At 31.2% G+C, this 27,775-nt stretch overlaps 1 protein-coding gene and 1 pseudogene across 1 annotated transcript; both read right to left on the bottom strand.

The window, feature by feature from the left end:
• Positions 1 to 3,223: 3,223 nt before the first annotated feature.
• On the bottom strand, positions 3,224 to 20,422 carry LOC115972096 (serine carboxypeptidase-like 45). Its single transcript, XM_031092249.1, has 11 exons — positions 20,396 to 20,422; positions 19,332 to 19,643; positions 18,501 to 18,644; positions 6,479 to 6,653; positions 6,078 to 6,182; positions 5,853 to 5,948; positions 5,658 to 5,750; positions 5,183 to 5,268; positions 4,789 to 5,088; positions 3,953 to 4,096; positions 3,224 to 3,400 (listed from the first exon to the last, which is right to left on the bottom strand). Exons 1-11 carry the CDS (start codon positions 20,420 to 20,422, stop codon positions 3,224 to 3,226), a joined length of 1,659 nt encoding a protein of 552 aa, XP_030948109.1.
• Positions 20,423 to 20,936: 514 nt separating this feature from the next.
• Positions 20,937 to 23,156, bottom strand: LOC115972086 (annotated as a pseudogene).
• Positions 23,157 to 27,775: the final 4,619 nt, after the last annotated feature.

Below are 27,775 nucleotides of genomic sequence, written 5' to 3'. Positions count from 1 at the left end.
CGCGCGGTGTTGGACTTGGATATACCTTTTTGTAATATTTCATGTAAACCATGAAATAGTTCAATTTCAAATGGAGATGACTGTTTTCCTAAGCACAAAATGATTAAATGTTTTTTCATTTATTATCATTGTTGTTAATGATGTTCATACGAGAAAAGCAGTGCACTCAACAATTATTTGTGCTACCCCTTCCCTAGTTCAATTGATGCCATATCTATCCATAAAATGCACTCAATTTGAGAATTATGTACTAACAAAATAAATAGAGTATTTAAGTACTTACTCTAGAGTAATTTTAAGGTACTTCCAAAGCATAGAAAATGATATTTCCTCATCTCACATTTACAGTGGGGTCCACCATGAATGTGTAAAGAGAGAACACAATTTTTCCATATTCTAAGAATACCTAAGAATTTTTCATTAATCTATGTGAGTATTATGTATAGACTTTAATGGGAATCAAATAATCCTGACAAGAAAACAATTAAAAAAATTGTCAAGAGCCTTGTACCAAAGTAGCACAAAATGGTCTCTTTTATTAAAAGATCTAGATTTCAAATCTCCCCTCCCCAAAGCATTAGCTCTCCCTAAAAAGGAGGTGATCCAAGCTATTTCCAGTTATTTTTTTATGTAGTGCAATGGATTCATCAAAATTCTTCTTGTTCTTATGAAGATAGGCCGGGCTTTTTTAAGGTATCTTTGATGACTCTACTACTTCTTAATCTAATATATATATATATATATATATATATATGTGTGTGTGTGTATATTGTTAAATATGCTCATCCTATCACACTAAAAAATCAGCACTTTTTTATTTTCCATTTCCAATATTTAATCGCATAAATTGAAAGGGAATTTAAAGAAGCCAAGGTATTAAATATTCACTAATTTCTTTATTTACTTGAATTACTTCAACTTTGAGGTTTTATTAAATTTTACCAATCATAATCATTTAATCTCTTTTATAAGGAGAATTAGAGTTTAAATTTCCCTCCTCATGTGTAACCATTGTATTATTCATAAATAATTTTTTTTTTATAAAGAAATCACCATCAAATAGATTGTGTAAAGGCAACAGTGAAAGCCTACCCAGCTTTCATTACAAATTTGCTTTAAGTCCTAATGCAAGTCCACAAGACTACAAGCAGAATTGAGTCATAATTAGGCTATAAACGTTATAATTAGGCTATAAACGTTTAAGTTTCAGCTAGGTCGATTAATAAAGTATTTTATTCTCAAATAAGGGGTTTGGATTTGAATACTGCTTACACCAAATTAATTGGTTCCTTGACCTAATAACAAAGTAAATTCATAAATTTAAATCATATTTATAAAAACAAAAACAAAAAGTGGGGAGGGCTATGAAACATCAATTTGCAATAAAACATGCACATTTAAATATAAATTATTATATGACTTCATTTAGATAGTGTCTTTTATTTTGGGGGGTTTGGGGGAGACAATGTAGATTTTCAAAGAACCTGATCATTCATTCAAAAAAATAAAAAAGATCATTTGAGCAGTGGGCTTCAGCATTTTTGACCCATTAATCATTCATTGGGCCTAGTAAGAGGGTTCCGCTTGGAATTTGGAAAGGAACGAAATAGTGTAAGGGCCTGTGAAGGAGATGTGAATTCTCATGGGCTGGCAACCCTAATAGCTGCATATGTGAGATATCTCACATTCTTACCATCTTTTATATTCATTCAACCCACAAAACCTTATGAACCCAGCCTAAGCCTTGGGTTAGTTTTTCATGAATTGACGGGTTTGGTTGGGTCTTAATTAATATATACTGTATATTTATAGTTTGGGTTGGACTTGAGTTGGCAAATTTTTTAACCCAAGTAACCCAACCCAACTCATGCTATGAATATTTTGAAATATGTATATTTGTAACTAAGATTTCATTTAAATATGTTAGTTTGATGTATTTGGGTATTTTAAGGTTTAGTTTTAAAGAAGTTGGAATATTGGGTGTAATTGTATAAATTGTAATCATTTAGTGAATAATACATTTCAAAATTTGAATTATAAAAATCCAATATTTTTATTAAGCCTAACGAAAAATTTCAACATAAGGAACAACCCAATCTAGGGGTTGATTTGAGCTACAATAGGTTGGATTGGGAATTTCTCAATTTGAAAAAGTTAGGTTGGGTTGAAAACACCCCAGGCCCAACTTAACCTAATTCAAGCGCACTCATATAATCTTATTATATTAAATAAATAAATAAAGTTAAGATCAAATTCTAATTTCTACATTCACTATATTTGAAGTTTTTTGAGTTACGATGAGCAATTTCCAAAGTGCTATTGGCCTACCAACTTCCAAACTAATGATTGAAAATATGAGTAGTTTTGACTTGATAGGTACTTTAATTATTCAAGTAAAATGACTTTAACTAATTAAGTTAATTGGAATATAATTAATCATTCAAATTTAAGATGTATAAATAAGATATTATTATTACTCTCTTTTGGTCCACTTAAGGCCAATTCTTTTTCTTATTAAAAACAACTCAATAGTTGGGGGAGAGGGTGATTTGAAACTTGGGTGTCTCTATTGAAAACACTAAGATGTGCCAACTAGTGAACTTAATTTAAGATAATTATGTCCTAACAAAATAAATAAAGTAACCAATTTATCTATTTTGTGATTGGGTATAGACCTTAACAGATCAAATAAACTAACGCTTAAAAGGGCTTGAGGAATAATTTCATCCAAACACGCTTGAAAGAAATCAACATTTTTCTTTTTCATTTTCATTTTTCAATAATTGATCTTGAGTTCAAAAGGGAATTGCAAGAAGCCAAGGTATTACTAAATTTCTTTATTTGGTCTAACTCTAAATTGGGCTATATAGCCTATAGGAAACATCAAATTGCAATAAAACATTCAGAGTAAAACAAAAATGATTACTATAAGACTTAATGTATTTTTCTTTTTCTTTTTTTCTTTTTGTTTTTGAGAAGAAACCTAAATATTTCATTGAAAAAACCCAACAATAATTAGCTAAAAGTGTGGAAGAACATCCTCCATCTGTATAGATAAATTGCAAACATGTCTCACATATTTAGTAAGGTTCTGAGTCACAAGGTTATTATATGAGAAAAACTAAAACTAATAAAGGATATGATCATTTGAGATTGTACTATAATATAGATTTTCTAAGAACATTTATTTGAGAAATGGGCTTCAGCACTTTTGACCCATTAATCAAGCACTGGACCTAGGAAGAGGAGTTCCACTTAGAAAGGAACGAAACAATGTAAGGGCCTGTGAAGGAGATGTGAATGGAACTTCATGGACTGCACCCCTAACCGTTGCATATGTGAGAAATGTCACATTCTTCCGACCTTTTAAGCCACCAAATGATTGAGACCATCCACCCACCTGCAATTACATTTCACATTTCATTAAATTTCTGTCACTGAATGAGCAATTACTTCATTCTTTATGGCCCTGCCAAACAGTGTTTTCTTCACCAAAGGCCTCAATTTTGTGACTTTGTTTAAATCTGTTAGTTTGATGTGTTTTTGAGTATTTTGAGGCTTAGTTAACAAAGTCGGAATATCTAGTTCAATATTACAAATTGTAGTAGGTTTCAACAGTTGAATGAAATTTCAATATTTTAATAAGCCTAACAAATGATTTTAACCCAATCAATCAACCCAACACAAGTTGGGTTGGGTTGAATTTTTGAGCTGCAATAGGTTGGATTGAGAATTTCTCAATCTGAAGAAGCTAGGTTGGGTTGAAAATACCCCTAACCCAATTCAAGCACACACCTACGTATAATCTAATTATGTTAGTTAAAAATTGTTAACATAAATCTACTTTCACTATATTTGAAGCTTTTTAAGATAAGAAAGCTAGTGCCACTGTGTTTGTCCAACCTTTTAAAATAAAAGAAGTGCTGAGAGAATCACAGAATTATATACATACCTGTTTCTTGTCATACCAAGTACCATATTTCGTAAAAGGAGATAGCTTCAAATCCTTCGCCAGTTTGTTAGCAATTATTCTTGTTTGAGTGAGAGGAATTTTTGAATCTTGGTCACCACTATTTGATGTAAATATACTCGTAAACTTTTCAAGAAAATGTCAAGGAGAACTGGAAAACTGCTCAAGTGTTCGAATTTTGTAGTTTTGGATGTCAATAAAATGTAAAGAGAAAAATCAATACTTAGAAGTTAATTGTGATGTTTTAGAACCTGTAAAGCATGATAGGAATGCCAGCCCTTATAAGGTCTGAGATGAGGGGTATGAGGTTCATGTCCAAGTTATCTTCTTGATATTCAAGAGGCCTGCAATTTTTACATGTTTTGATTAACTAATCAATAAATCAACTTGTAAGTAAACTACAAAGTAAACCACTAGAGAATTTCTTTTAACTCCACACACACACTGAAAGAGAAAGAAATAGACCCTAAACAAAAATTCCAACTGAAGGGCAGGTGAGTTGTGTTGGCATGCATTGCCTTCTGAACTTGAGGGTGGTTTAGATAAATCAATACCCTTCCAACAAGGCATGGATCCCCTCTGGTTCCCCTGCTAGCAACCTGTCCAGGGCCACAAAGACTCCTCATTATATATGTGTTTGGTTTAGCTTTTATCTAGAGCTTATTTAGTTTATTTGTTTATACATCTTTTTATAGCCTCATTTTTCTTGGTACATTTGTACTTTTACCTACTTTCACTGAATAAGCCAATCCAACTATGTGCTTGTAATGCACAATTCAATCTCAATGTTATTAAACATCATAAAGCATTGTGTATACCGTTGCATGAATTTTCCCATGCTTCCCCTTGGGCCTAAATTGCTCAGCTGAGCTTGATGTCAAGCAATTTGGCAAGAGGAGGCCATCATAAGCAACATCTGCGCTAATTTCACCTGAAGCTCTATTAAACACATCTTTGCATCCTTGAGACAATATCCCGTGGACATATTCACGAAGATATTTTGAGTCATTGCAGACAGTCTTTTTCAACATTAGTGTTTCATCAGATATTGCTCCATGTGACCACAAGTAGTCGCCAGCCTGCACGCTAATGTCTAGGTCCAAAAGTGGATTTCCAAGCTACAAACAACAATAAGAGTAAACTTATTGTTATTATTGACAACATTGTAATCCAGAAAGTAACTTTTTAGCTCTCACTAATATTGGTCATTACAGCAATGGCTCTCAGCTTGATTGGTTTGATGTTAGGATTCTTGTTGTACTCCATCAACAAGGCTGCAAGCTGTGGGATGTAGTGGCCTGTAACCAAAGATGTCCATATTGAGATAGCTGAATTTAATGATCATATCTAGAAGTTTTAATGATTGTTTAGGTGCACAAAATCTTAAGCTTAGAGCTTGGACCTATAAAGTTTCATCTACTTTCTTCTTCTTAAAACTAATTAGCAAAAGAAATCCCAAATCCTAAAAATCTTGGAGCTTTTTAACAAGTGTTGACCTTACACGTAGAATTTTAATCCTGACCTCAAACTCAGGATTACTTGCTTTGATATCATGAAAAATTGTCAATTTTCTCAAAAGTTTAAGCTCTTAGGAATAGGTCAATTTAATTATTTAACAACTACTCTAACAATTTTCAATAATCATAATCTTGAAATTTGAAGGATAGCAAAATCAAATCATAATTACCTGCATAGCTTTCACCAGTTAAAAACAAATCGGAGTCTTTGTAGTTTGGGAATTCTTCCAGCCAGTTTACTAAAAATCTCAAATTATCTTTGGCTGTTAACCAAAAAATAAATGATTATGTATTGAAAAGTTTGAGAAATATTAACGAGTGCAGAACACAGAAGTAAAACTACCAATAGTAAAATTCATATATACCCGTCTGAGTATCATTCCACCTTAAGTAATCCGAGCTCGTGTTTGAGTAGGAAAATCCAACCCCAATGGGTGACTCAACATATAACATGTTTGATTCTATCCAAATTTTTCATTATGAAGTCAGCATAGCATGGCAAACATTTTTTCATAAAAAAAAATAATAATAACAATAATAAATAAATAAATAAAACTTGCTAGATAATGAACTGGTATAAACACATTTACCCAAGTTCCATGAATATCCATTCTTGACAAGAAGTCCATCATCCCCAGGTCGGAAAGGACCATGTTCCATAAATGCACCAAAACCAACGGAAGAACATCCCGGGCCTAGAATCAAGCATAAAACAACAAAGAGTCATAACATATGAGCAATGCCAGATATACAAAAATTTCACAGCTTTTTGCACGACATGCTGAAATGGTAAGTTGTGATTGGTTAAGCAATACTTTCACAGTTTCACATGGACTTGTAAGTGACACCACTTTTATTGTACAATAATCACAAAATCTCACTTCAAAATTTGTGAAAATAGTTGCAAAATTTATTGTATAAGTAGATTTATTGATATATAGTATTAGTGACCATATAGCAAGAAAGATGATTAAATAACTCAGATATCAACCTCCATTGAGCCACAAGGTCAAGGGTCTTGAAAGTGGGCTCGCTGATTTTGCTTCAACAAAGTAATAGAATAGAGCTCGGCCATGCTGAGCATCTGTAGTAATGTAACCAGAAAACTGTTTGAAAGAAACATTGGTTGGCTGTCCAGGGAGGGCTGTTATCAGCTCTGCAGAAGACTTGGAATAGAAGGAAAAGATCAACACAAAGAACCAAAAAGCCATAAGAGAGATGGGCAAGGGGAAGAGATGTTGGTGTTATAGATGGTGTAAATAGCATTTTTCCTATGTATTTATATATATTTTTGTTTGGGAATAACACTGAAATCAACATATTATGCACTTCTTTTTTCTTTTCTTTTTTCTTTTTTTGGTCAAACAAGTTTTTCTGCATATTCTTGTATTTGTTCAGTAGTCCATCCATATAAGATGAAAAGCTCTACTAATGCCACGTTCCATATTTTGTCCAATGTTTGGAAAATGAAAATGGGTGAAGTTGGAATTTTTTTTTCCAATTAACCTTAAATATCAAAGAATTTCGTTAGTTGTCACGTTTCAAAACTATCTGGGTAACTAGCATCTCGAGTGTTTAAAACTCGAGATCAATGCAGAACTTGAGCTTTTAATCCTCGAGTTCGGGATTTTTTCATACGCTTACGTGGACAATTTTCCATGTAGAACTCGAGTTTTAGACACTTGATTTCCCTTTCTTCATTTTCTCCTTCCTTCCTTCATTCTCCCTATTCTTCCTTTTGTCCTTATACCTCACCCACAAATTCATCAAATCTCAGCACTAGAGCAACAACCCAAACCCACAGATTCATAATATCTTGGCACCGGATCAAAAACCCAAACCCAAAAATCACAATCTCGGCACCAGAGCAGCTCCCTACACTTGGGTTTGTTGATCTCAGCACCTGAGCAGCTTGGGTTTGTTGATCTTGGCACCGGAGTGGCTTGGGTTTGTTGATCTTAGCATCGGAGCGCGCTTGGGTTTGATGTTCCTGTTTGGTATTTTTTTTTTTTTTTTTCGAGGTTTGTTGTCTTCGGAAGTGGGTTTGGGGTTTTGAGAGTTAGAGAAATCTTTGGGGAATAGGATTAAGGGGAAAACAGAGAAGGAAAAAACGGATTGAAGAGAAAACAAAACTCAAGTATCTAAAACTCGAGTTTCACGTGGATTTCAGACTACACCTCAATTGTGCCAGCACATAAAAATCGAGTCTTTTGGGCTCGAGTTGCTATAGTGAACTCGAGTCTAAGAGACTTAAGATGCTATTTTACTGAATTGTTTCTAATGCATACTAACTAACGATATTCTCTCCCAAATGCATGCTAGTTGGAAAATTACCTCAGTGAAATTGGATGCATTATTATTATAAACTAGTCGCAGATCCCGCGCATTGCGTGTGATAATATTTTTAAGGTGGTCTCATTAATTTTTTTTTTCAATTTAGAATAATTTAATAAATAGTAATGCAATTTATAATCATATTTTCATTTACTATAGAGACAATCACAAATGTAATATATATAATTTATGTTGTACCAAAATTAAATAATACAAATTTTCTCTAAAGTTCAAAAGGTAAGTTAGTGAAAAAATTAATTTTTTTTTAAAGTTATTTATAATATTTTGTGCATCATCAAAAAGTATATAAAATTTGGAAATTATTCTTTTAGTTTTAAATTAACAAAGTTCTCAAACCCAATTTTTTTTACTATAAAATCAAAAACACTGTGTAATATATCTAAAAAAAAATTAATAAAACTCAACAAAAGTAAAATTCAAAATAATAAAAAAATAAAGAAAGCGAAAAATAAAAGATTGTAACTCTTTTTCCTTTAAAAAAAGACCAAGAGTACAATTTCAAAGGGGAAAAAAGTAGAGAATTTTTTTTTTTTTTTGGGGGAAAAAGGAGAAGTATTGATTTAATGTTGTCATAATCTAATCTAACATGTAAAAAATAAATAGATAAATAAATCATTTTGACCACAAATTTGAATTTTTTTCTTAAAAATCTTAAAGAATACACTAATAAAGTAAGGAAGATAAAGAACAATATAAAATATTTGTAAATGCTTAAAACAATTACTCAACCATCTAAGAACATCATATAACAAAAACATAACAATTTGCTACTAATTAATTTGTTAAACAAAATATTTACAAACAATGAAAGGAAATTGCATAAAGACCGTTGTCTTCAACTATACTAACTGTTCTTATAACCACCTGACCCAACTTTATAGTTAAATTATGTGTTTGAGTGGTTAATTATTATTTTAAACCACTTTCTTTCTATAATTAATAGAAGAGTATTTAATAAACATATTACTTTATAATGCCTTTGAATAATAATTGTAAAGATTATATATAATTGAATGGCTAATTGTATTATAAATATATATTAAGTATGTACAAAACTATATTAAGTGGTTTAAGTTATTAAATACATAGTTGTTGGTGTTTAATTATGTGTCTAAGGTAAGGGTTTATATGCAAAGTTATTTTATAGTTTGGGCCTTATAGAATATAAGCTTGTAAGGGGGGTGGAAAGTAAATTTCAAAAAGTTTAAAAGTAAGTCATCAGCTCACTTTTCCTTAGCATACACATGCCCCACCCAAGTTATTTTCCTTGACTTCTTTGCCGCACCAGAAACTTCCTTGGTTCTTCTTTCTTTGCTCATTTGTTTTTTTCTTTCTTTGTTCTTATCGACAGCACCTCGTCTCTTCTTTGACTTTCTCAAAGCAACTAGAACAATCAAAAACTCTCTCCCTCTCATACCCACAGGTCCAACACCAAAAGAAAGAAAAACTCTCAACTCTCCTCCCTCTCACACCTACGAGTCCAACAGCAACAAGAAGTTTCTTTCAATTCTTCTCAAGCTTTTGTTCCCAACTTGAAGCTAGTGATTCTAGCTCTATCACTCCAATAATCCGTGTCCAGGGTAAAGGGAAAATGTAATTCTTTTAGTCTATTGTCCATTTTAAACTTTAATTATGGTTATATGAATTTGTATATAGGTGTGTTGGAATTTAGAGATTGTCGATTGCCTAAATATGAAGTGAGTCACTATTTATGCTTGCATGTGCTCCTAGATGATAGACAAAGATAAAATCTGTTGTTATGGGTAAGTGTCAAAATGAGTAAAATAGCTAGATAAACCTTATTGTATTGCTAATTGAGATGTTGAATGTATAGTTGATTCAGTAATTGAATCTGGTTGAAAGTCAGTTAATAGGCACTTCATGAACCTAATGAGAGTTGCACTCATTAGTTAACTTATTTGGTCATTATAAATCCTGTATTTTTCTAGGATAGCTATGGGTAAAAGGTTTGTTGGAGATTATTATATAATATGTCTAGTATGTGTGTATTAAATTTCATATGAAAATACCATCGTTTGATAATTGTTTGTGAATTTACAAGAAAATGTTGCAAAGCTATTACTATGACAGATTCTGTATTTATGCATGATAAATTATGTATTAATTTGTATACAGTAAATATGCTAGGAGTAGTTCTTATGAATGCTAAGACACATATGGTTCTAATGGAAATGGTCTCACAGCCATTGGATCAATACAAAAATAATGGTTTAATTTCTAAGTTAATTGAAATTATGTTACGACAGATTTGAGTATGCTGTCTTGTATGATTTTTAGTAAATCATGGATTTATGATTTAGTTCTGAAAATGATATGGAATCTACTAGACATCCATAGGAGTGGCTCTGTAAATTAACATGAAAATTGGATGTGAATTGATAACCCATTTGTATTTTATAAGTGGAATATATGTTGCTGGAATAAACAGTAAACCAGTAAGTGACATACTTAACTTTGAAGATTTAATTCTAAAGTTAGGGTGAATGTTTTGAGTTATAAATTAATATGTTCATCATTTGGTATGTCTGGATCATAGATAAATTTTGTATAACTTGGTTCAAGGTTTAGTACTCTAAAAGAGGGATTCAAAACCATTCAACTGTTATTTTTATGAAGCTGTTTTGTTCATTTTGTATGTTGCCTTGTGTAAGTTTATGCATGCACCATTGCTTCCAATCTCAAACACATTCTGAATTGATTTTAAAGTTTTTTGACATGATCTAAATATGAACATTAAAATAATGGTTTCTCTAAAATTTGGTACATCATATTGTTTGATGAATGTATCTTGTGTTTAGGGAACCTCGTTGAGATGGGATTAGGATTTCGTTGATTATGAGAGATAGACTTTGCGATGAATGTGTAAGTTTATGATAATGAGTAATTGATATGAATAAGTTTTGATATTTGGTTTAGGTGTTATCAATACCTAAGTCTAAGCTCCTTCGACTTTAGGCTCTCGGTTCATCTACTTTCAGGTAAGGGATAAGTTATATAGGTATTTGGTAAGTCATGAGGTTATTTTAAAGTGTATTATGCATTAAAAGGTTTTTTATTAGAGATATAGCATATAATCATGTTTCAGACAAAGATGTGTTCATGGGCTTTTGAAAACTTATGTATATAATTTGAGCATATTGATGCTATTACTAATTCCACGAACACAATATTTAAAGAAAATAATAGAAATGCTATTATTATGAAATGTTATACAAATTATGAATTTTAGTATGATATATAAGTAAGAAATGTTTTCAGGTTATGTCCTCTGGTAATCAGAACTCGATCAAAGTATGTATTGAGGATAGCGGTGCGTCCGCGCTCAATCAAAATATGTACTGAGGATGGCAGTGTGTTCGCACTCGATCAAAGTATGTACATACAGTAGAAGGAAACTGTAGGGGCTTTGTTGTTACCGTACAAACTTATCAGATATGAACTAACCAATATGGTATGAACAACTATATTATTTTATTGATCATGAGAGAATGATTTTGTTTAAATGCATTATGAAAAGCTGAAAGCTCTCATAAAAAGAAGTTTCTAATGAAAAGAAAAGCTATTCGTTAAAGATAAATGTTTGTGAAGTTTCTGCTGTTCTTTAAATATAAAGTTTCTGATGAAAGTACAAGTTTATGTCAATATTAAAATGTGACTATGAAAGTTATAATATTTTATAAGAAGTTTATGAAGAAAAGTTTTGTTATTCTTTAAAATGTTTCTAAATTAAGACAAAGTTACCAATTATCCGATTTAAGTCAAAACGATTATTTTGTAATGAGAATATATATATATATATATATATATGTATGTATGTATGTATGTATATGATTTTAAACAATCAATATTTATATTGGTGACTTTGTAAGAAAAGAAAGAAATTCAGTCTTAAAAGGTTTTGTAATATTATTCTGATAAGATAAAGGAGAACAATTATTTTCCTATGAAAAACGTATAAGTTATTATTATGAATAATATAAAATACTGTGCATTAAAAAATGTTCTCCTATCTAATAATCATAAAATGATTTAATTTGATTTACATGCATTCTTATTAAATTCTTGTGTATCTTACCCCTTACTGAGCTGTGTAACTCACCTCTTCCACTCTTTCAGTCAACAAGTTTTATTTTGGAGTAGAAGGAGCCTTAGTTGAGTTTTGAAAGAAGCTAGTTTTAATTTTATATGTATAGATTCCAAATTAGCAATTTGATGTTCAACTTTGTAGTATTGTGTATTTTAGGATCTAATGAAAGTTATGTACCTTAAAGTATTAAGAGATGTATTATGTGAAAGTGTGGATATTGAATGACTGGTGGATTATGTTAAACTTTGAGTACAGTGTAGATGTTCTGAATATCAAGTGAAAAGTTATATCAAGAAGTAAAGAAACAAGAATGAAAAGAAAAATGAAAGCTTTTGTAAAAAGTTTAGTTGGTTCTTGTTAATACCAAGTTTAAGCTTGATATTAACATGCCGGTTATGGTCACAAATCTAAGTATCAAGTTTAGGACGTGACAATTCTTCATTAGTTTATTCAGACCATCATGTTGTTTTCCAAATAAACTAAAACCTGACAGTAACACAAAATATGACAAATAATAATATGATTTTCTCCCAAATCATATCAACAACAAACACTATTCATTAAAAGTATGTAGTTTAGTAAATAAAATGATAAAAAAATACTTACATCAAGGAACACATATGAATTAGTCAATAATAAGAAAATGAGGGTTAGAAACCTCTAGTAGGAGACCCTCCTGTAGACAGTTATTAGGTTGTATCTTTTCTACTATTAATGATTAAGTAGGACCTGTAAATACCTTTGTATGGACAATTTTTTTATTAAAAAAAATATTACTCATTGATTTCATTTTTCAGTTATAAACAACCAAAAGTCGAGTTCTAAAAAACACAAATATTCATCAATCTAAGGTAGAGATGCAAGAAAAATAAAATAAAAAAACCCAAAAAAATGAGAAGTAGAGTTCATTTTAAAAAAAAATATTACTCATTGATTTCATTTTTTAGTTTTAAACAACCAAAAGTAGATTTCTAAAAAACACAAATATTCATCAATCTAAGGTAGAGATGCAAGAAAAATAAAATAAAATAACCCCCAAAAAATGAAAAAAAAAATTTTTGAGAGAGAGAGAGAGAGAAATAACCTTTTTTGTATGTTAAAAATATAAATAGAATGAGAGTGACAAATTTATAGTAAGAGAGTGAGAATAAGAAAAGGCAAAATAAAGGAAGATTAAGGGACAAAATAGTATTTAAAGTAAAAACCGCCCAAAAGGAATATACATAGACAACACTTTTGTATTGATTTTCCATTAATTTATTATTTAGTTATAACATCAAAATTAAAGTAGATGAATATGTAAAGTTAAAACCACTTTAAAATGAGTTTGTAAAGCAAATATATAAAATAAAATTATATATATATATATATATATATGTAGGGACTCAGAAAATAAAAGCCTAAGCCCACCTAGAACAGTGGTACCTTATCCCTCAAATCAAGCCTAAACAATAGAATTTTTAAGAGAGTGGGTCACTAACTCAAGTGCAATACAAGGATGAGTCCAAGTCTAAGACCGAAGAATCCAAAGTAGCAAATAAGCACAATTGGAACAACAATTGAGGATAATATACTCCTCAAGCAAACCCGAGGGTCAAATTCTTGTATATAAGTTTAGTTTTGGTTCCTTACAAGGTAATTCTGAACTCTCCTCACTGGTTTCTTTTTACTTAGAAAATGTTCCTCCCTTTTTTTCTGGGGGGTTTCCTTCCTTTTATAGTCCCTTTCCTTGCATCCCAACCCTCCACCTCTATGTCCTAGGGCATTTCTTAAGATATTTGTCCTATCAGGACCCTTCTAGAGGTGGTAGAAGGGGTTGCTAGCTGTGAAGTTACTGTTCAGGAGTCATTTTCGCATTAATGCAGCTGATGTGGTTGGTGTTGGGTATTGAATGCAAAGGTGGGAGGTGTCTCCTTCAGGAAACTTCCTCCCACCAACCCTGTTCCAGTTGCTATCTCTTCTCCTATCCTTAGGCTTCTAAAGGATATCAGCTGTCCTAATTCTCTTGCTCTCCTTGGGTAGGCGAAGTCCTCGGAGTTTGCTTACCTATCTTGGCCTGGATTGGGCAAATTAATAATTAGTCAAATCATTATTTAAAAAAGTAAACATAATTAGTCACATATTAAAATTCTTACCTAAATTTAATACTACTTATGATCAATTTTTTTCTAATTTTTAATAAAATAGAACAGATGATGATCTTTGTTGTGTGGTGATTTTTATTGAGTATATATGATTGATTTTTTTTTTTTAATTTTATAATTCATTAATATTAGATTCTTAGTATTTTGTACTAATTAATTCACTTGGCACAAAAATTAATAAACTTAAGTGAACACATGGCACAAACTTAAGTAGATAATTATGGTGTGATCTCCATATAAATTTAAACATAAGGCGCAAAATAGGACTCGGATTTCAAATTCCAATTTAACTTTCTCTGAGATTTGCCTATTAATATATATATATATATATATATATATAAAGTTAAGTTTTTTGTGATGGAGTATCCTAAGTGAAAGTTAAGAGGTATTAAATATTGGTGAAAACCACATTTTCGACCCTACATTTTTAGGTGATTCCCACTTTAGTTCTTAGATTTTATTTTTACCACTTTTAGTCCTTATTTTAAAAAACGCGTTTTGTTTTGGTCCCTACCGTCATCTCTATAACAGAAATTTTCTATGTGGCAAACGGAAAGCACTGTTGGCATATAGAGCGCTTACATTGCCATTAAAATAATAATAATAATTTTTAATTAACATTTAAATAATGCAACATCAGCATTTTAAATATTTAAAAAAGCCACGTCAGAAAAAATTAAAACAAAATTCTAAACATGTGATTTTTAAAACCAAATCAAATAAAATAATTAAAATAAAATTTTCCTTTCCTTTCATTATTTTCTTCAGAAAAACATATTCATATATGTTTTTTGTGTTCTTCCCCAAGAACATGACTGTTCATATTTATGTTCTTAGCAAATTAATTCTTAGTTTCTTTTCATTTCTCTGTCTTTCTTGTACTTTCTTTAAAGCCAAACACATCAAAACTCAGATCAATAATAGTTAAATAAAATTTAATTTAATTAAGCATTTTCTTGGCAAAGTCAATCTCAAGATCTGAACATTTTTTTCTTCTAATTGGTAACCCAAAAAATCCCCTTTTCACAAACCCAACAAATTCTCATTCATAAACCCAAAAAACTCCCTTTCACAAACCCAAAAGATCCCTTCTCAACACACACAACAAAGAGTTTTTCAAATTTGTCAAAAATAAGAAACAAATAAAATAAACCCAAGATCGGCTTTAGATCCTCTTCAAATTCAATACCAAGATAGAGAGGGTGAGATGAGAAAGTGAGGAAGAGAGGAAAACGTGGGCCTTCAAATCTGCTGGAAACCCATACCACACACCACATACGATCCAAAAACTAACCCACCACCTTGCCGAACTCACCACCGATGAACCTTACCGATCCCACCACCTATGAACCTTGCCGAACCCATTGATTAGGAGGATCTTACCAACTTGATACCTGCGGTGGCGGCGGCGATTAAAGGAGATGAATGGTGGGAGCTTCGGCCAAGGGGTACTGAGAGAGAGAGTGAGATCAAGAAACGGAAGTTTGAGGTGTAAGAATCTGAGATGGTTTTGTTTAGAGGTGAAGCGATGTTGGAGGTGAGAGGGAGGAAGTTTGAGATTAGAGGCATCTGATGAGAATCTGAGATTAAAGGCATCTGATGAGAATCGAAGATTAGAGACAGTTGCAAGAAAATCTATTCATATTTTTTAAAATATTTTATTTTATTTTTAAAATTGACAAATTTAAAAAGAAAATGGTTTTGATTTTAAATTCATTTTAAATGCTGACATGGACTTTTTAAATGTTAATTAAAATTTTCTATTATTATTTTAATAGTCATGTAAGCACTCTTTTGCCAATAGTGCCATTTCATCTGCCACATAAGATATTTTCGTTACGGTGATGATTGTAAAGACTAAAACGGAACGCGTTTTTTAAAATAAGGACTAAAAGCGGTAAAAATAAAATCTAGGGATCAAAATGGAAATTACCTGAAAATGTAGGAATGAAAATGCGATTTTCGCCTTAAATATTTCATTGTATTATTTTTCTTTTAAATAAAGTCAAATTGTACACAAATATAAATAAAAATTCACAGTCAACTTGAATTTGTACATGCAGCTTGCAGCATGCTCCTGCTCAGTCATAGATTGCTCCTAACTTGCACGCTGTGAGCAACCTGCTTACAATTATTCATCCAAAGTAAAAACAAATAAAAGTTTTTCCATATAAATATAGAGGGTTAAGTTCATCTACATGTACAACCTTCTATTTAAGGTACAGATTCAGCACCAGTAGAGATAACAAACAGTCGATCCTCTCCATTTCTCTTTGAAATTGACAGGATCTTTATGAAATGTATCAAGGGTCTTAGATGTGCTACCTCAATTAAAATTTAATAACTTAACCCAGTAAATTTAACTATGGTTAAACACACGGTTAACCTAGCAAGATCTCTCTCTCTCTCGCTCTCTCTCTCTCTCTCTCACGAAACCCATCTGAGAATTTCAAAAAACCAATCTCCAATGCTTCGCTTTCCAATTTCCTCTCTCAACCCTGCCGTCGTTGCTGCCACCACCACCACCCTCGCACTAAGCCATCATTAGCACGAAGTCCTCACACCAACCCAGCATCATCGGAACAACCACTGCATAATAAATTCTCTCTGATTTTCTCAATAAGATCGATTTAGTTGCTAAAAATTTAAATAAAAAAAAAAGGTGGGGGGGTGTGGGGAACATAGTATGATACAGCTTTTTTTTTTTTTTTTTTATGGATTATTAGGTACAAAATTTGGTTTTTTTTGCTGCGGTTTTTTTTAGTTGTTGGTTTTGAGTATAGGGATTAAAATTAGTTGGTGGATGTTTTAACATTGTGGAATATGAGCAGTTTTGACTTGGTAAGTACTTTAATTATTCAATTAAAATGATTTTTACTAATTAAGTTAATTGGAATCTAATTAATTATTCAAATTTAAGATGTATAAATAAGATTTTTTTTTCCCTCTCTTTTGGTCCACTTAAGTTCAATTTTTTTTTTACAAATAATTCAATATTTGGGGGAAATGTTGATTTGAATCTTGGATGCCTCTGTTGAAAATACTAAAATATGCCAACTAGTGAACTTAATTTAAGATAATTATGTCCTACCAAAATAAATAAAGTAACCAATTGATCTATTTTGTGATTGGATATAGACCTTAACGGGATCAAATAACTAACACTTAAAAGGGTTTGAGGAATAATTTCATCCAAACACACTTGAAAGAAATCAGCACTTTTCATTTTCATTTTTATTTTTGAATAATTGATCTTGAGTTCAAAGGGAATTGCAATACGCCAAGGTATTACTAAATTTCTTTATTTAGTCTAACTCCAAATCGGGCTATATAGCCTATAGGAAACATCAAATTGCAATAAAATATTTAGAATAAAATAAAAATTACTACTATAAGACTTAATGTAATTTTTTATTTTTAACTTTTTTAGAAGTAACCTGAATATTTCATTGAATAAAACACAACAATAATCAGCTAAAAGTACAATATTTAAGTATGAAGGAATATCCTCCATCCACACAGATCAACCACTAATATATCTTGAAGGTCTAACAATGTTTTAAGTTAAAGACTTATCTTGTCTACGCATACGAGAAAAACTAAAACCGTTAAAGGATATGATCATTTGAGATTGTACAAGAATATGATCATTTGAGCAATGGGCTTCAGCACTTTTGACCCATTAGTCAATCACTGGGTCTAGGAAGAGGAGTTCCACTTAGAAAGGAACGAAACAGTATAAGGGCCTATGAAGGAGATGTGAATGGGCTGCACCCCTAACTGATGCATATGTGAGAAATGTCACATTCTTCCCCTCTTTTAAGCCAACAAATGATTGAGACCATCCACCCACCTGCAATTGCAATTCACGTTTCATTAAATTTCTGTGACTGAATGAGCAATTACTACATTTTTGTGGCTCTGCCAAATAGTGTTTACTTCACCAAATGCCTCAATTTGAGACTTTGTTTAAATCTGTTAGTTTGATGTATTTGAGTATTTTAAGGCTTAGTTTTAACAAAGTTGGAATATCAAGTTCAATATTACAAATTTTAATAGATCAACAGTTGAATGAAATTCCAATATTTTTATTAAGCCTAACAAATGACTTTAACCCAATGAATCAACCCAACACAAGTTGGGTTGGGTTGAATTTTTGAGCTGCAATAGGTTGGATTGGGAATTTCTCAATCCAAAGAAGCTAGGTTGGGTTGAAAATACCCCTTACCCAATTCAAGCACGCCCCTGCGTATAATCTAATTATGTTAATTAAAAATTGTTAAGATCAATCTACCTTCACTATATTTGAAGCTATTTAAGATAAGAAAGCTAGTGCCATTGTGTTTGTCCAACCTTTTAAAATAAAAGAAAGAAGTACTGAGAGAATTACAGAATTATATATATACCTGCTTCTTGTCATACCAAGTACCATATTTTGTAAAAGGTGATAGCTTCAAATCCTTCGCCAGCTTGTTAGCAATTATTCTTGTTTGAGTGAGAGGAATTTTGGAATCTTGGTCACCACTGTTTGATGTAAATGTACTCATAAACTTTTCAAGAAAATGTCAAGGAGAACTGGAAAACTACTCTCAGGTGTTCAACTTCCAATTTTGTAGTTTTGGATGTCAATAAAATGTAAAGAGAAAAATCAATACTTAGAAGTTAGTTGTGATGTTTTAAACCTGTAAAGCATGATAGGAATGCCAACCTTTATAAGGTCTGAGATGAGGGGTATGAGGTTCATGTCCAAGTTATCTTCTTGATATTCAAGAGGCCTGCAACTTTTACACGTTTTGATTAACTAATCTATAAATCAACTTGTAAGTAAACTACAAAGTAAACCACTAGAGAATTTCTTTTTACTCCACACACACACTGAAAGAGAAAGAAATAGACCCTGTACAGAAGTTCTAATGGGAGGGCAGGTGAGTTATGTTGGCATGCATTGCCTTCTGAACTTGAGGCTTGTTTAGATAGGTGAATTCCCTTCCATTAAGGCATGGATCCCCTCTGGTTCCCCTGCTAGCAACCTGTCAGACTCCTCATTACATATGTGTTTGGTTTAGCTTTTATCTAGAGCTTTTTTAGTTTATTTGTTTATACTAAATCTTTTTATAGCCTCATTTTTCTTGGTACATTTGTACTTTTACCTACTTTCAGTGAATAAGCCAATCCAAGTATCCAACTATATGCTTATAATGCACAATTCAAACTCAGTGTTATTAAACATCATAAACCATTGTGTATGCCATTGCATGAATCTTCCCATGCTTCCCCTTGGGCCTAAATTGCTCAGCTGAGCTTGATGACAAGCAATTTGGCAAGAGGAGGTCATCATGAGCAACATCTGCACTAATTTCATCAGAAGCTCTATTAAACACATCTTTGCATCCTTGAGACAATTTCCCGTGGATGTCTTCATGAAGATATTTTGAGTCATTGCAGACAGAATTCTTCAACATTAGTGTTTCATCAGATATTGCTCCATGTGACCACAAGTAGTCGCCAGCCTGCAAGCTAATGTCTAGGTCCAAAAGTGGATTTCCAAGCTACAAACAACAATGAGAGTAAAGTTATTGTTATTATTAACAACATTGTAATCCAGAAAGTAACTTTTTAGCTCTAACTAATATTGGTCATTACAGCAATGGCTCTCAGCTTGATTGGTTTGTGCTTGTTTGTTTAGACCCCTTAAAACAAATTGTTTAACCTAATATATTAACCAAGTGATTATTTAGATTAATTATTCAGATCCAGGTTAAACAACAATATATCATATCATGCAAAACAACAGAAAATAAATAACACCACAATATGATGACCTAGGAAAACCGATGAAACGAACCGTTTCAAGGTAAAAATCTGTGGAGGATTTGACCTAACTTTTCTCAAGGTAAAGTAAATCCACTATAAGAGAATTGAAGTTTTTACAATCAAATTTAACCATAAATCTATTGCTATCTCACGTAGTAACTTACTGACACGACCACGTCTTGTTTGTTTAGACCCTTTAAAACAAATTGTTTAACCTAATATATTAACCAAGTGATTATTTAGATTAATTATTCAGATCTAGGTTAAACAACAATATATCATATCATGCAAAACAGCAGAAAATAAATAACACCACGATATGATGACCTAGGAAAACCGATGAAACGAACCGTTTCAAGGTAAAAATTTGGAGAGGATTTGACCTAGCTTTTCTCAAGGTAAAGTAAATCCACTATAAGAGAATTGAAGTTTTTACAATCAAATTTAACCATAAATCTATTGCTATCTCACGTAGTAACTTACTAACACGACCACGTGCAAGCTCTGAATCCATAGACTCCTTATCTTCTTGGATTTACACTAACATAAGCACCCTTGCTTATGACTCTGAGATCCCACTCAAAGGTTTCAAATCACCATCAGTAATGATCTTGATGTAGCAACTATGTTTTACCAACGCTTGATTGTAGATCTTGCTCTGGTAGATTCTTGTGTAGTTAGAAGGTACAGAACCTCTCAGATCTCACAAAAAGTTACACACAAGTCTTCCAAAAGTCCAAAAAACGTAGCTAGGGTTTCCCTTCTATATGTGAAGAAGTTGGAATGAAACCCTAAAAGTTTTCGCAGGCTTGGGCCTGATTTGAACATTCTGCAGAATTCTGTTCCTGTGATTTTCGATCGGTTGAGTCTAATTCTCAATTGGCCGAGCTTGACAGAAATTGTCTTCCCTTTTCTGCAATCAACTGGACTTGAAACTTGCAACCAACACTTTTAAGCAAGCCTAACACATAAACTAGACATATTTTGTTCTCGGTTTGCCAACACAATTAAAACATGATTCTAAACATTTAAGCATCTTTAGAACCTAACAGTTTGATATTTGCATTCTTATTGTACTCTATCAACAAGGCTGCAAGCTGTGGGATGTAGTGGCCCGCAACCAAAGATGTCAATATTGAGATAGCTGAATTTAATGATCATATCTAGAAGTTTTAATGATTGTTTAGGTGCACAAAATCTTAATCTTAGAGCTTATACCTATAAAGTTTCATCTATTTTCTTCTTCTTAAAACTAATTAGCAAAAGAAAATCCTAAAAAGCTTGGAGCTTTTTAACTAGTGTGGACTCTACATTTATGATTTTAACTGTTTAAATGGAAGATAGAGTGGAGACAGAGTTCCAACTTAGGATTACTTGCTTTCGTATCATGAAATATTGTCACTTTTTTCTAAAGTTTAAGCTCTTAGGAATAGGTGAACTTAATTATTTAACCAATACTCTAACAATTTTCAATAATCATAATCATGAAATTTGAGGGATAGCAAAAACAAATCATAATTACCTGCATAGCTTTCACCAGTTAAAAACAAATCAGAGTCTTTGTAGTTTGGGAATTCTTCCAGCCAGTTTATTAAAAATATCAAATTATAATTATCTTTGGCTGTTAACCAAAAAAAAAAAGATTATGTATTGAAAAGTTTGAGAAATATTAACAAATGCAGAACACAGAAGTAATACTACCAATAGTTAAATGCACATATACCCGTCTTGAGTATCATTCCACCTTAAGTAATCCGAGCTTGTGTTTGAGTAGGAAAACCCAACCCCAATAGCTGACTCAACATATAACATGTTTGATTCTATCCAAATATTTCATTATGAAGTCAGTATAGCATGGCAAACTTTTTTTCATTAAAAAAATAAATAATAATAATAATAATAACAGCTTGCTATATAATGAACTGATATAAACACATTTACCCAAGTTCCATGAATATTTATTCTTGACAGGAAATCCATTATCCCCAGGTTGGAAATTAAGGACCATGTTCCATAAATGCACCATAACCAAGGGAAGAACATCCAGGGCCTAGAATCAAGCATAAAACAGCATTAAGTGTCATAATATATGAGCAAAGCAATGATATACAAAAATTTCACAACTTTTTTCATGACTTGCTAAGATGGTAAGTTGTGATTGGCTAAGCATTACATTCACAAGAGCTTATCAGTGACACTACTTTTATTGTAGATGAATCACAAAATGTCATTTCAACAATTGTGAAAAAAAGTTGCAAAATTTATTGTATGAGTAGACTTATTGATATATAGTATTAGTGACCATATAGCAAGAAAGATGATTAAATAACTCACATAAAAACCTCCATTGAGCCACAGGGTGAAGGGTCTTGAAAGTGGGCTCACTGATTTTGCTTCAACAAAGTAATAGAATAGAGGTCGGCCATGCTGAGCATCTGTAGTAATGTAACCAGAAAACTGTTTGAAAGAAACATTGGTTGGCTGTCCAGGGAGGGCTGTTACCACCTCTGCAGAAGACTTGGAATAGAAGGAAAAGATCAACACAAAGAACCAAAAAGCCAAAAGAAAGATGGACAAAGGGAAAAGATGTTGGTGTTATAGATGGTGTAAATAGCATTTTTCCTATGTAGTTATATATAATTTTGTTTGGGAATAACACTGAAATCAACGTATTATGCACTTTTTCTTCTTTTTTTGGTCAAACAAGGTTTTATGCATATTCTTGTATTTGTTCCCTAGTCCATCCATATAAGATGAAAAGTTCTTCTAATGCCAGGTTCCATATTTTGTCCAATGTTTGGAAAATGAAAATGGGTGAAATTGGATGCATTATTATTATAAAGTTTTTGTGATGGAGTTTCCTAAGTGAAGTTTTTTTTTTTTTTTTTTTGAGAAGCAAGTGAAAGTTAAGAGGTATAAAATATTTCATTTTATTATTTTTCTTTTAAATAAAGTCAAATTGTTAGATTTTAATTGAATTTTAATTATAATCTAATTTTGCATCATGTATCTCATTTAAGTTTCTTAATTTGTGTTCCAATTGAGTTGTTATGTTCAAAAGTCGAGGAGTACTCCATCTCGCAAATTTATGACATTGTTTGGCTAAAAATACAATTAGTCACCTTGATTAATAATGATTGATTTTTGTCCAATTGCTAGAATAACCCTCTTTCTAGAGCAAGTTCAAGGCCTTGAACAGTCGTCCTAGAAGGAAGGCATGCACGCTACTATAATGTCCGTACAGGCATTATGGAGAGGCTTCGATGTTAACTTTGATATAAGGTTGCTCTATTGTAAATGTGTGCTTGAAGTTGATGAAGAACACAATAGCGATCTTTGATTTGGTATAAAATTTATCCTCTTTCTCTCTATCTCTCTTTTGTTTATTATATTTGTTAAATTATCATTCTCTTTGTTCACTTCTAAATTAATCTTGAACTATGGTTTTTTCCTATGCAAATGTGAATGATTTATTATTCATTCGCATTGTTTTAGGACCCACGAGATATATCAAGCCTATAATCAAATACTACCAATACAAGAACAAGAGCTCCACGAGATAGCAAAGATTTCACTTACTTATCCTTTCTCATAAACATCACAGAGCCGAAGCCAAAACTGAGCGACGATTTAGCCTCACCAACTTCTATATTTCTTATGGTGTATGTTGTTTTCGTTTTCTATTACCTTATTTATTTATTTATTTATTTATTATTATCAATTTCTTCTAAAAAAACCCATATATTATATCCCATGTTTTTCAATGTTAGGCTCAATTAGTTTGATTTCAGTATTTAAAATGGTTATCTTAGTAGGAGATAGAGGAATATGCAAATATCTTTATATTTATACTAATCGCTTTCCCTCTCCTTGGAAAATCGACAATTCTGATTCCTTTTAAGGGTTTTCAATTTTGGAAAATTATACTATTTGGTTTCCCAACCCTAAAAAAGGTTTTTTTTTTTTTTTTTTTTTTTTTTGGCTTCTCAATTTGTGTTGAAGAAAATGCTTGAATGTGGTGGAACCCAAATACCCAAATATTTACTATAAGCTTGGTTGTCTCTCCATTTGTTAGTCTCTATCTTTCAAACTATTGAATACTTTATTTTGTTGAATTATTTGAGTTGTGCTTGATTTCATCTTGGTTTCACTAATTTTTGCAAATAAGCATGAGTGGCCTTTTTTCTATTAAATAAGCCATGTCACACTCAAAAATCGTTGGTTTGTAGGTGAAGCGTTAATTTGCGTGCCCATTTTAAGATTTTGCATATTAAGTTGTTGTTGTTGTTTTTTTTTTTTTTTTTTGTAGGGTGCATATAATTTGTAGGAATTTTTATGGTTTTTGGTGTTTTAGCTGCTTTTGGGAGGACTAATTTTGATATTGTCAAGTCACTGTGGCATTATTTATGTTGTTGTATCATCACACTGTAGCAATTTCTTAATTAATGGTTTTTGCCTTTCTGAGGGTTTTTATTTTTTTTGGGAGTTTAAAGAATTAATCATTATTGAACTGGAAAGAATTAATCAATTTATATTTTCCTTTTAGCTACCTTTTCAAAATAAAATAAAAAAATTATTGCTACTTGATTAGAAAGATACCCCTGTTCGAATTTCACCTTATTATGAGTAAATGAGCTGTCTACAAAGGTGCCTCAATTTTATGTCTTATCCAACTTTTTTTCAATGGTCACAATGTGCATTTTGCATTTTGTAACTCCCTTAATTTTATAAAAGCTTGGATATATAATTTGACATGATTGTAAAGCATGCCTAATATGTGTAATTCTTTAAGTGAGTGAAAATTAATCTCCCTTCCCCGGTTTTCATGGGTTATCTCATTTTAAATGAATCAAAACAAAATTATGGGCCCTCAAAATTATGTTCCCCCATAGTGCTTCTTCCCTAGAACTTGGTTGTAACATTAAGGCTATGTTTGGTTGGAGTGAAAATAGAGAGGTGTGAAAATAGGGAGAAAGGAAAATAGAGGAAAGAAAATATGAGAAATTTTAAATGGAAAAGGTGTTTGGTTTGAGTGATTTTGGAAGAGAGAAAATGGTGGGACCCACCTATTTTCTCTCATGGCCCACCATTTTTCAGCTTCCCCAAATTGGAGAGAAAATGGGAAGGGGAAGTGATTTAATAAAAATGACATTTTTACCCCTTCTACTCTTCTAAAGTAAATTCAAAATTAACACTTTTTTCTTTCCTTTTTTTTTCCTTTACTGTGTTATTTTTTTCCCCCCTTTTATGGGTTCTTTGTCTCACGTTGAACCTTGCTTCATTTTTCTTTTTGTTTAAAATCTTCTTTTTTTTTTTCTTTTTTTTTTTTTGGCTTTGTCTTTGGTTTCGTTGAACCTTTTTCTTCCTGGGTTCTTTGCGACTCACGTTTACATGGAACCAGTTTTTTCTTTTTATTTTTCCTTTATAAAATATTTATATAAAATAAGTTATGTAATAAGGGCATGAAAGTAAATTTATACAAACTCTATTTTCTATCATTCTACTTTTCCACCCTCCAACTAAACATAAATGAGAGAAATAAAAATATCTTCTATTTCCCAACTTTTCCATCCTCTCTCAATTTTCTATCCTCACTTTTCCATCCTCCCTCAATTTTCTATCATCTTACTTTTCCATCCTCTCAACCAAACGAACCCTAAGGGCATGGTCGGTCAACTATAATAAGTATTGTAATATAATAGTTATTCCTATAATTTAGCTATTCTTTAGTTTGGTTATGTTTTTATTACAAAAAATAGTAATTTCAACCAAATGAACCCTAAGGGTACGTTTGGTACGCTGTAATAGCTCCTATAATGGAATAGTTATTCATGTGTAATATCAATTCGGTAATTTGGCTGCACCTTTATTACATGGATTAGTTATTACATTGTAATAACTATTTTTTAAATTGAAGAATAGTTATTCCTCTTTAAAATGAATGTAATAATTATTCCTTAGTGTATATAATTGGTTTTAAAATTAATATATTTCCAAAAATATAAAGTTTCCTTATACATCATCTTTTATAAGTTTTTTATATGTAACAACCAAACTTATGAATAGTAATAATTATTCCATTACAATGTTTTCTATTTCCAGTAATAAAGATTACTATTTCTAATGTAATCTATATTCAATGTACCAAACGTACCCTAAGGGCATGGTCGGTCAACTGTAATAAGTATTGTAATGTAATAGTTATTCTTATGATTTAGCTATTCTTTAATTTGGTTATGTTTTTATTACAAGAAATAATAATTCTTTATGAATAGTTGTTCTTCAAAATGAGGAATAACTATTCCTCTTTGAAATGGTTGTATTAGCTATTTCTTAATAAGTGCAATAATTTCAAAACTTAATACATTTCCAAATAAACAAATTTTCCATATACATCTAACAATTATAAAAATAAAAAATCATAAAAAATAACACATATCTCTCTTAAGTTTAAAAAATAACAATTCTTAAGGAGATATAATTATATGAGTGAGATATTTCCTAAAATAAATTTTATGTTTTATTCTAATTTTATAACTCACAGGCAAACTTATGAATATGTTTAGTTATTACATTAAAACATTTTATTCCTAATAATAAAGATTATTATTATTTTGTTTTTTTTTTTAGAAACACACACACACATATCTAGGGGAAGGAAAATAAGATAAGGGAATACACATTCAGGGGATGAAATAAAGATTATAATTCTTGTTGTAATCCTCATTCAGTATACCAAACGTATCCTAAAACCACGCATTTTAATTATATTTCGATATTTAAAGTCCAAGCCCATTTCATTATTTTCTTCTATGCTTACAGGTATTAATGAAATTTAACAAGTTTTAAGAAATCCACTGCAACGAGTACGTACGATTTAATGGAAACAATTGCTTATCTAGCACACATTGTGAGTTGTCCCATTATTGCTCTATTTAGTTTCATATACTACTATTAAAGAACAATAAGGATTCTACTTAGAGAACAAAATTTGATTTTCAATTCCATGTCCTTTAGTTTTTCTTACACAAATTTTGGCTTCATTTTTGCAACGTTATTGCACAATATATTACTAGATATAATAGTCAAACACAAATGGAATTGTAATAAACTTAATTATGATTGAAGATTAAAAAATGTGGTTGGAAATACTTAAAGTAGAACAAAGTGTGAGTTTATAAATTTGTCTTTACTCTTTAGGTATGTGAGTTTTGTGAGATGCAAACTTACATTTAAAAAATAGTTGGATAGTATCTTCAAGAATTCTTTTCTGCTTATTGTACTTTTTTGAAGGTTTTTCCTATATTCCTAATAATTTTTGTTTTCCATTCCAGAGAAACCATGTTTGACCCATGATTGTCATTACTTTGCTCTTTGGAATAAAACTATAAGAGAAAATCCAATTAGATTTTAAATTGGATGTCTAATTTAGTGTCATATGTCCTATTTAAGTTTTCAATTTTTGTGCTAAGTAAGTTTTTGAGGGGAAGATACAAGGAAATTGATTTTTTTTTTTTAATTTCACTAATTAGTGAAATTAAAAATAAAAAAAAATCAACTTCTTTATAAAGGAATTTTATACACGTTATGCAAAAGCCAAGGGTGAATGAGAAAAAAAAAATGCATCATTTAAATGGACTGCATTTGTAATGCTCAATGTGAAAACCAAGACAACCACCTTATCGTTATTATTGTTAAATGTTTTAGTGTTGTACGTAAATATAGGTTACATGCTAGTATAAATAATATAAATAAAAAATCACAGTCAACTTGAATTTGCACATGCAGCTTGCAACATGCTCTATGCTCAGTCATAGATTGCTCCTAGCTTATATGCTGTGAGCAACCTGCTCACAGTTATTCATCC

Source organism: Quercus lobata, chromosome 2 (genome assembly GCF_001633185.2).
Source record: "Quercus lobata isolate SW786 chromosome 2, ValleyOak3.0 Primary Assembly, whole genome shotgun sequence".
Classification (NCBI taxonomy): Eukaryota; Viridiplantae; Streptophyta; class Magnoliopsida; order Fagales; family Fagaceae; genus Quercus; species Quercus lobata.
Note: the sequence above shows the minus strand (reverse complement) of the source record. Positions and strands in the feature narration are given on the sequence as shown.

Excerpts from the sequence above, each read along its gene's own strand:
- LOC115972096 (XM_031092249.1), bottom strand. The coding sequence starts at position 20,422 with ATGGATTCAGAGCTTGCACGTGGTCGT. Across the intron at positions 6,654-18,500 it reads CTTGGTATGACAAGAAGCAG|TCTTCTGCAGAGCTGATAAC; the intron begins GTATATATATAA and ends TTCTATTCCAAG. Across the intron at positions 5,949-6,077 it reads TGGATATTCATGGAACTTGG|AATCAAACATGTTATATGTT; the intron begins GTAAATGTGTTT and ends AAATTTGGATAG.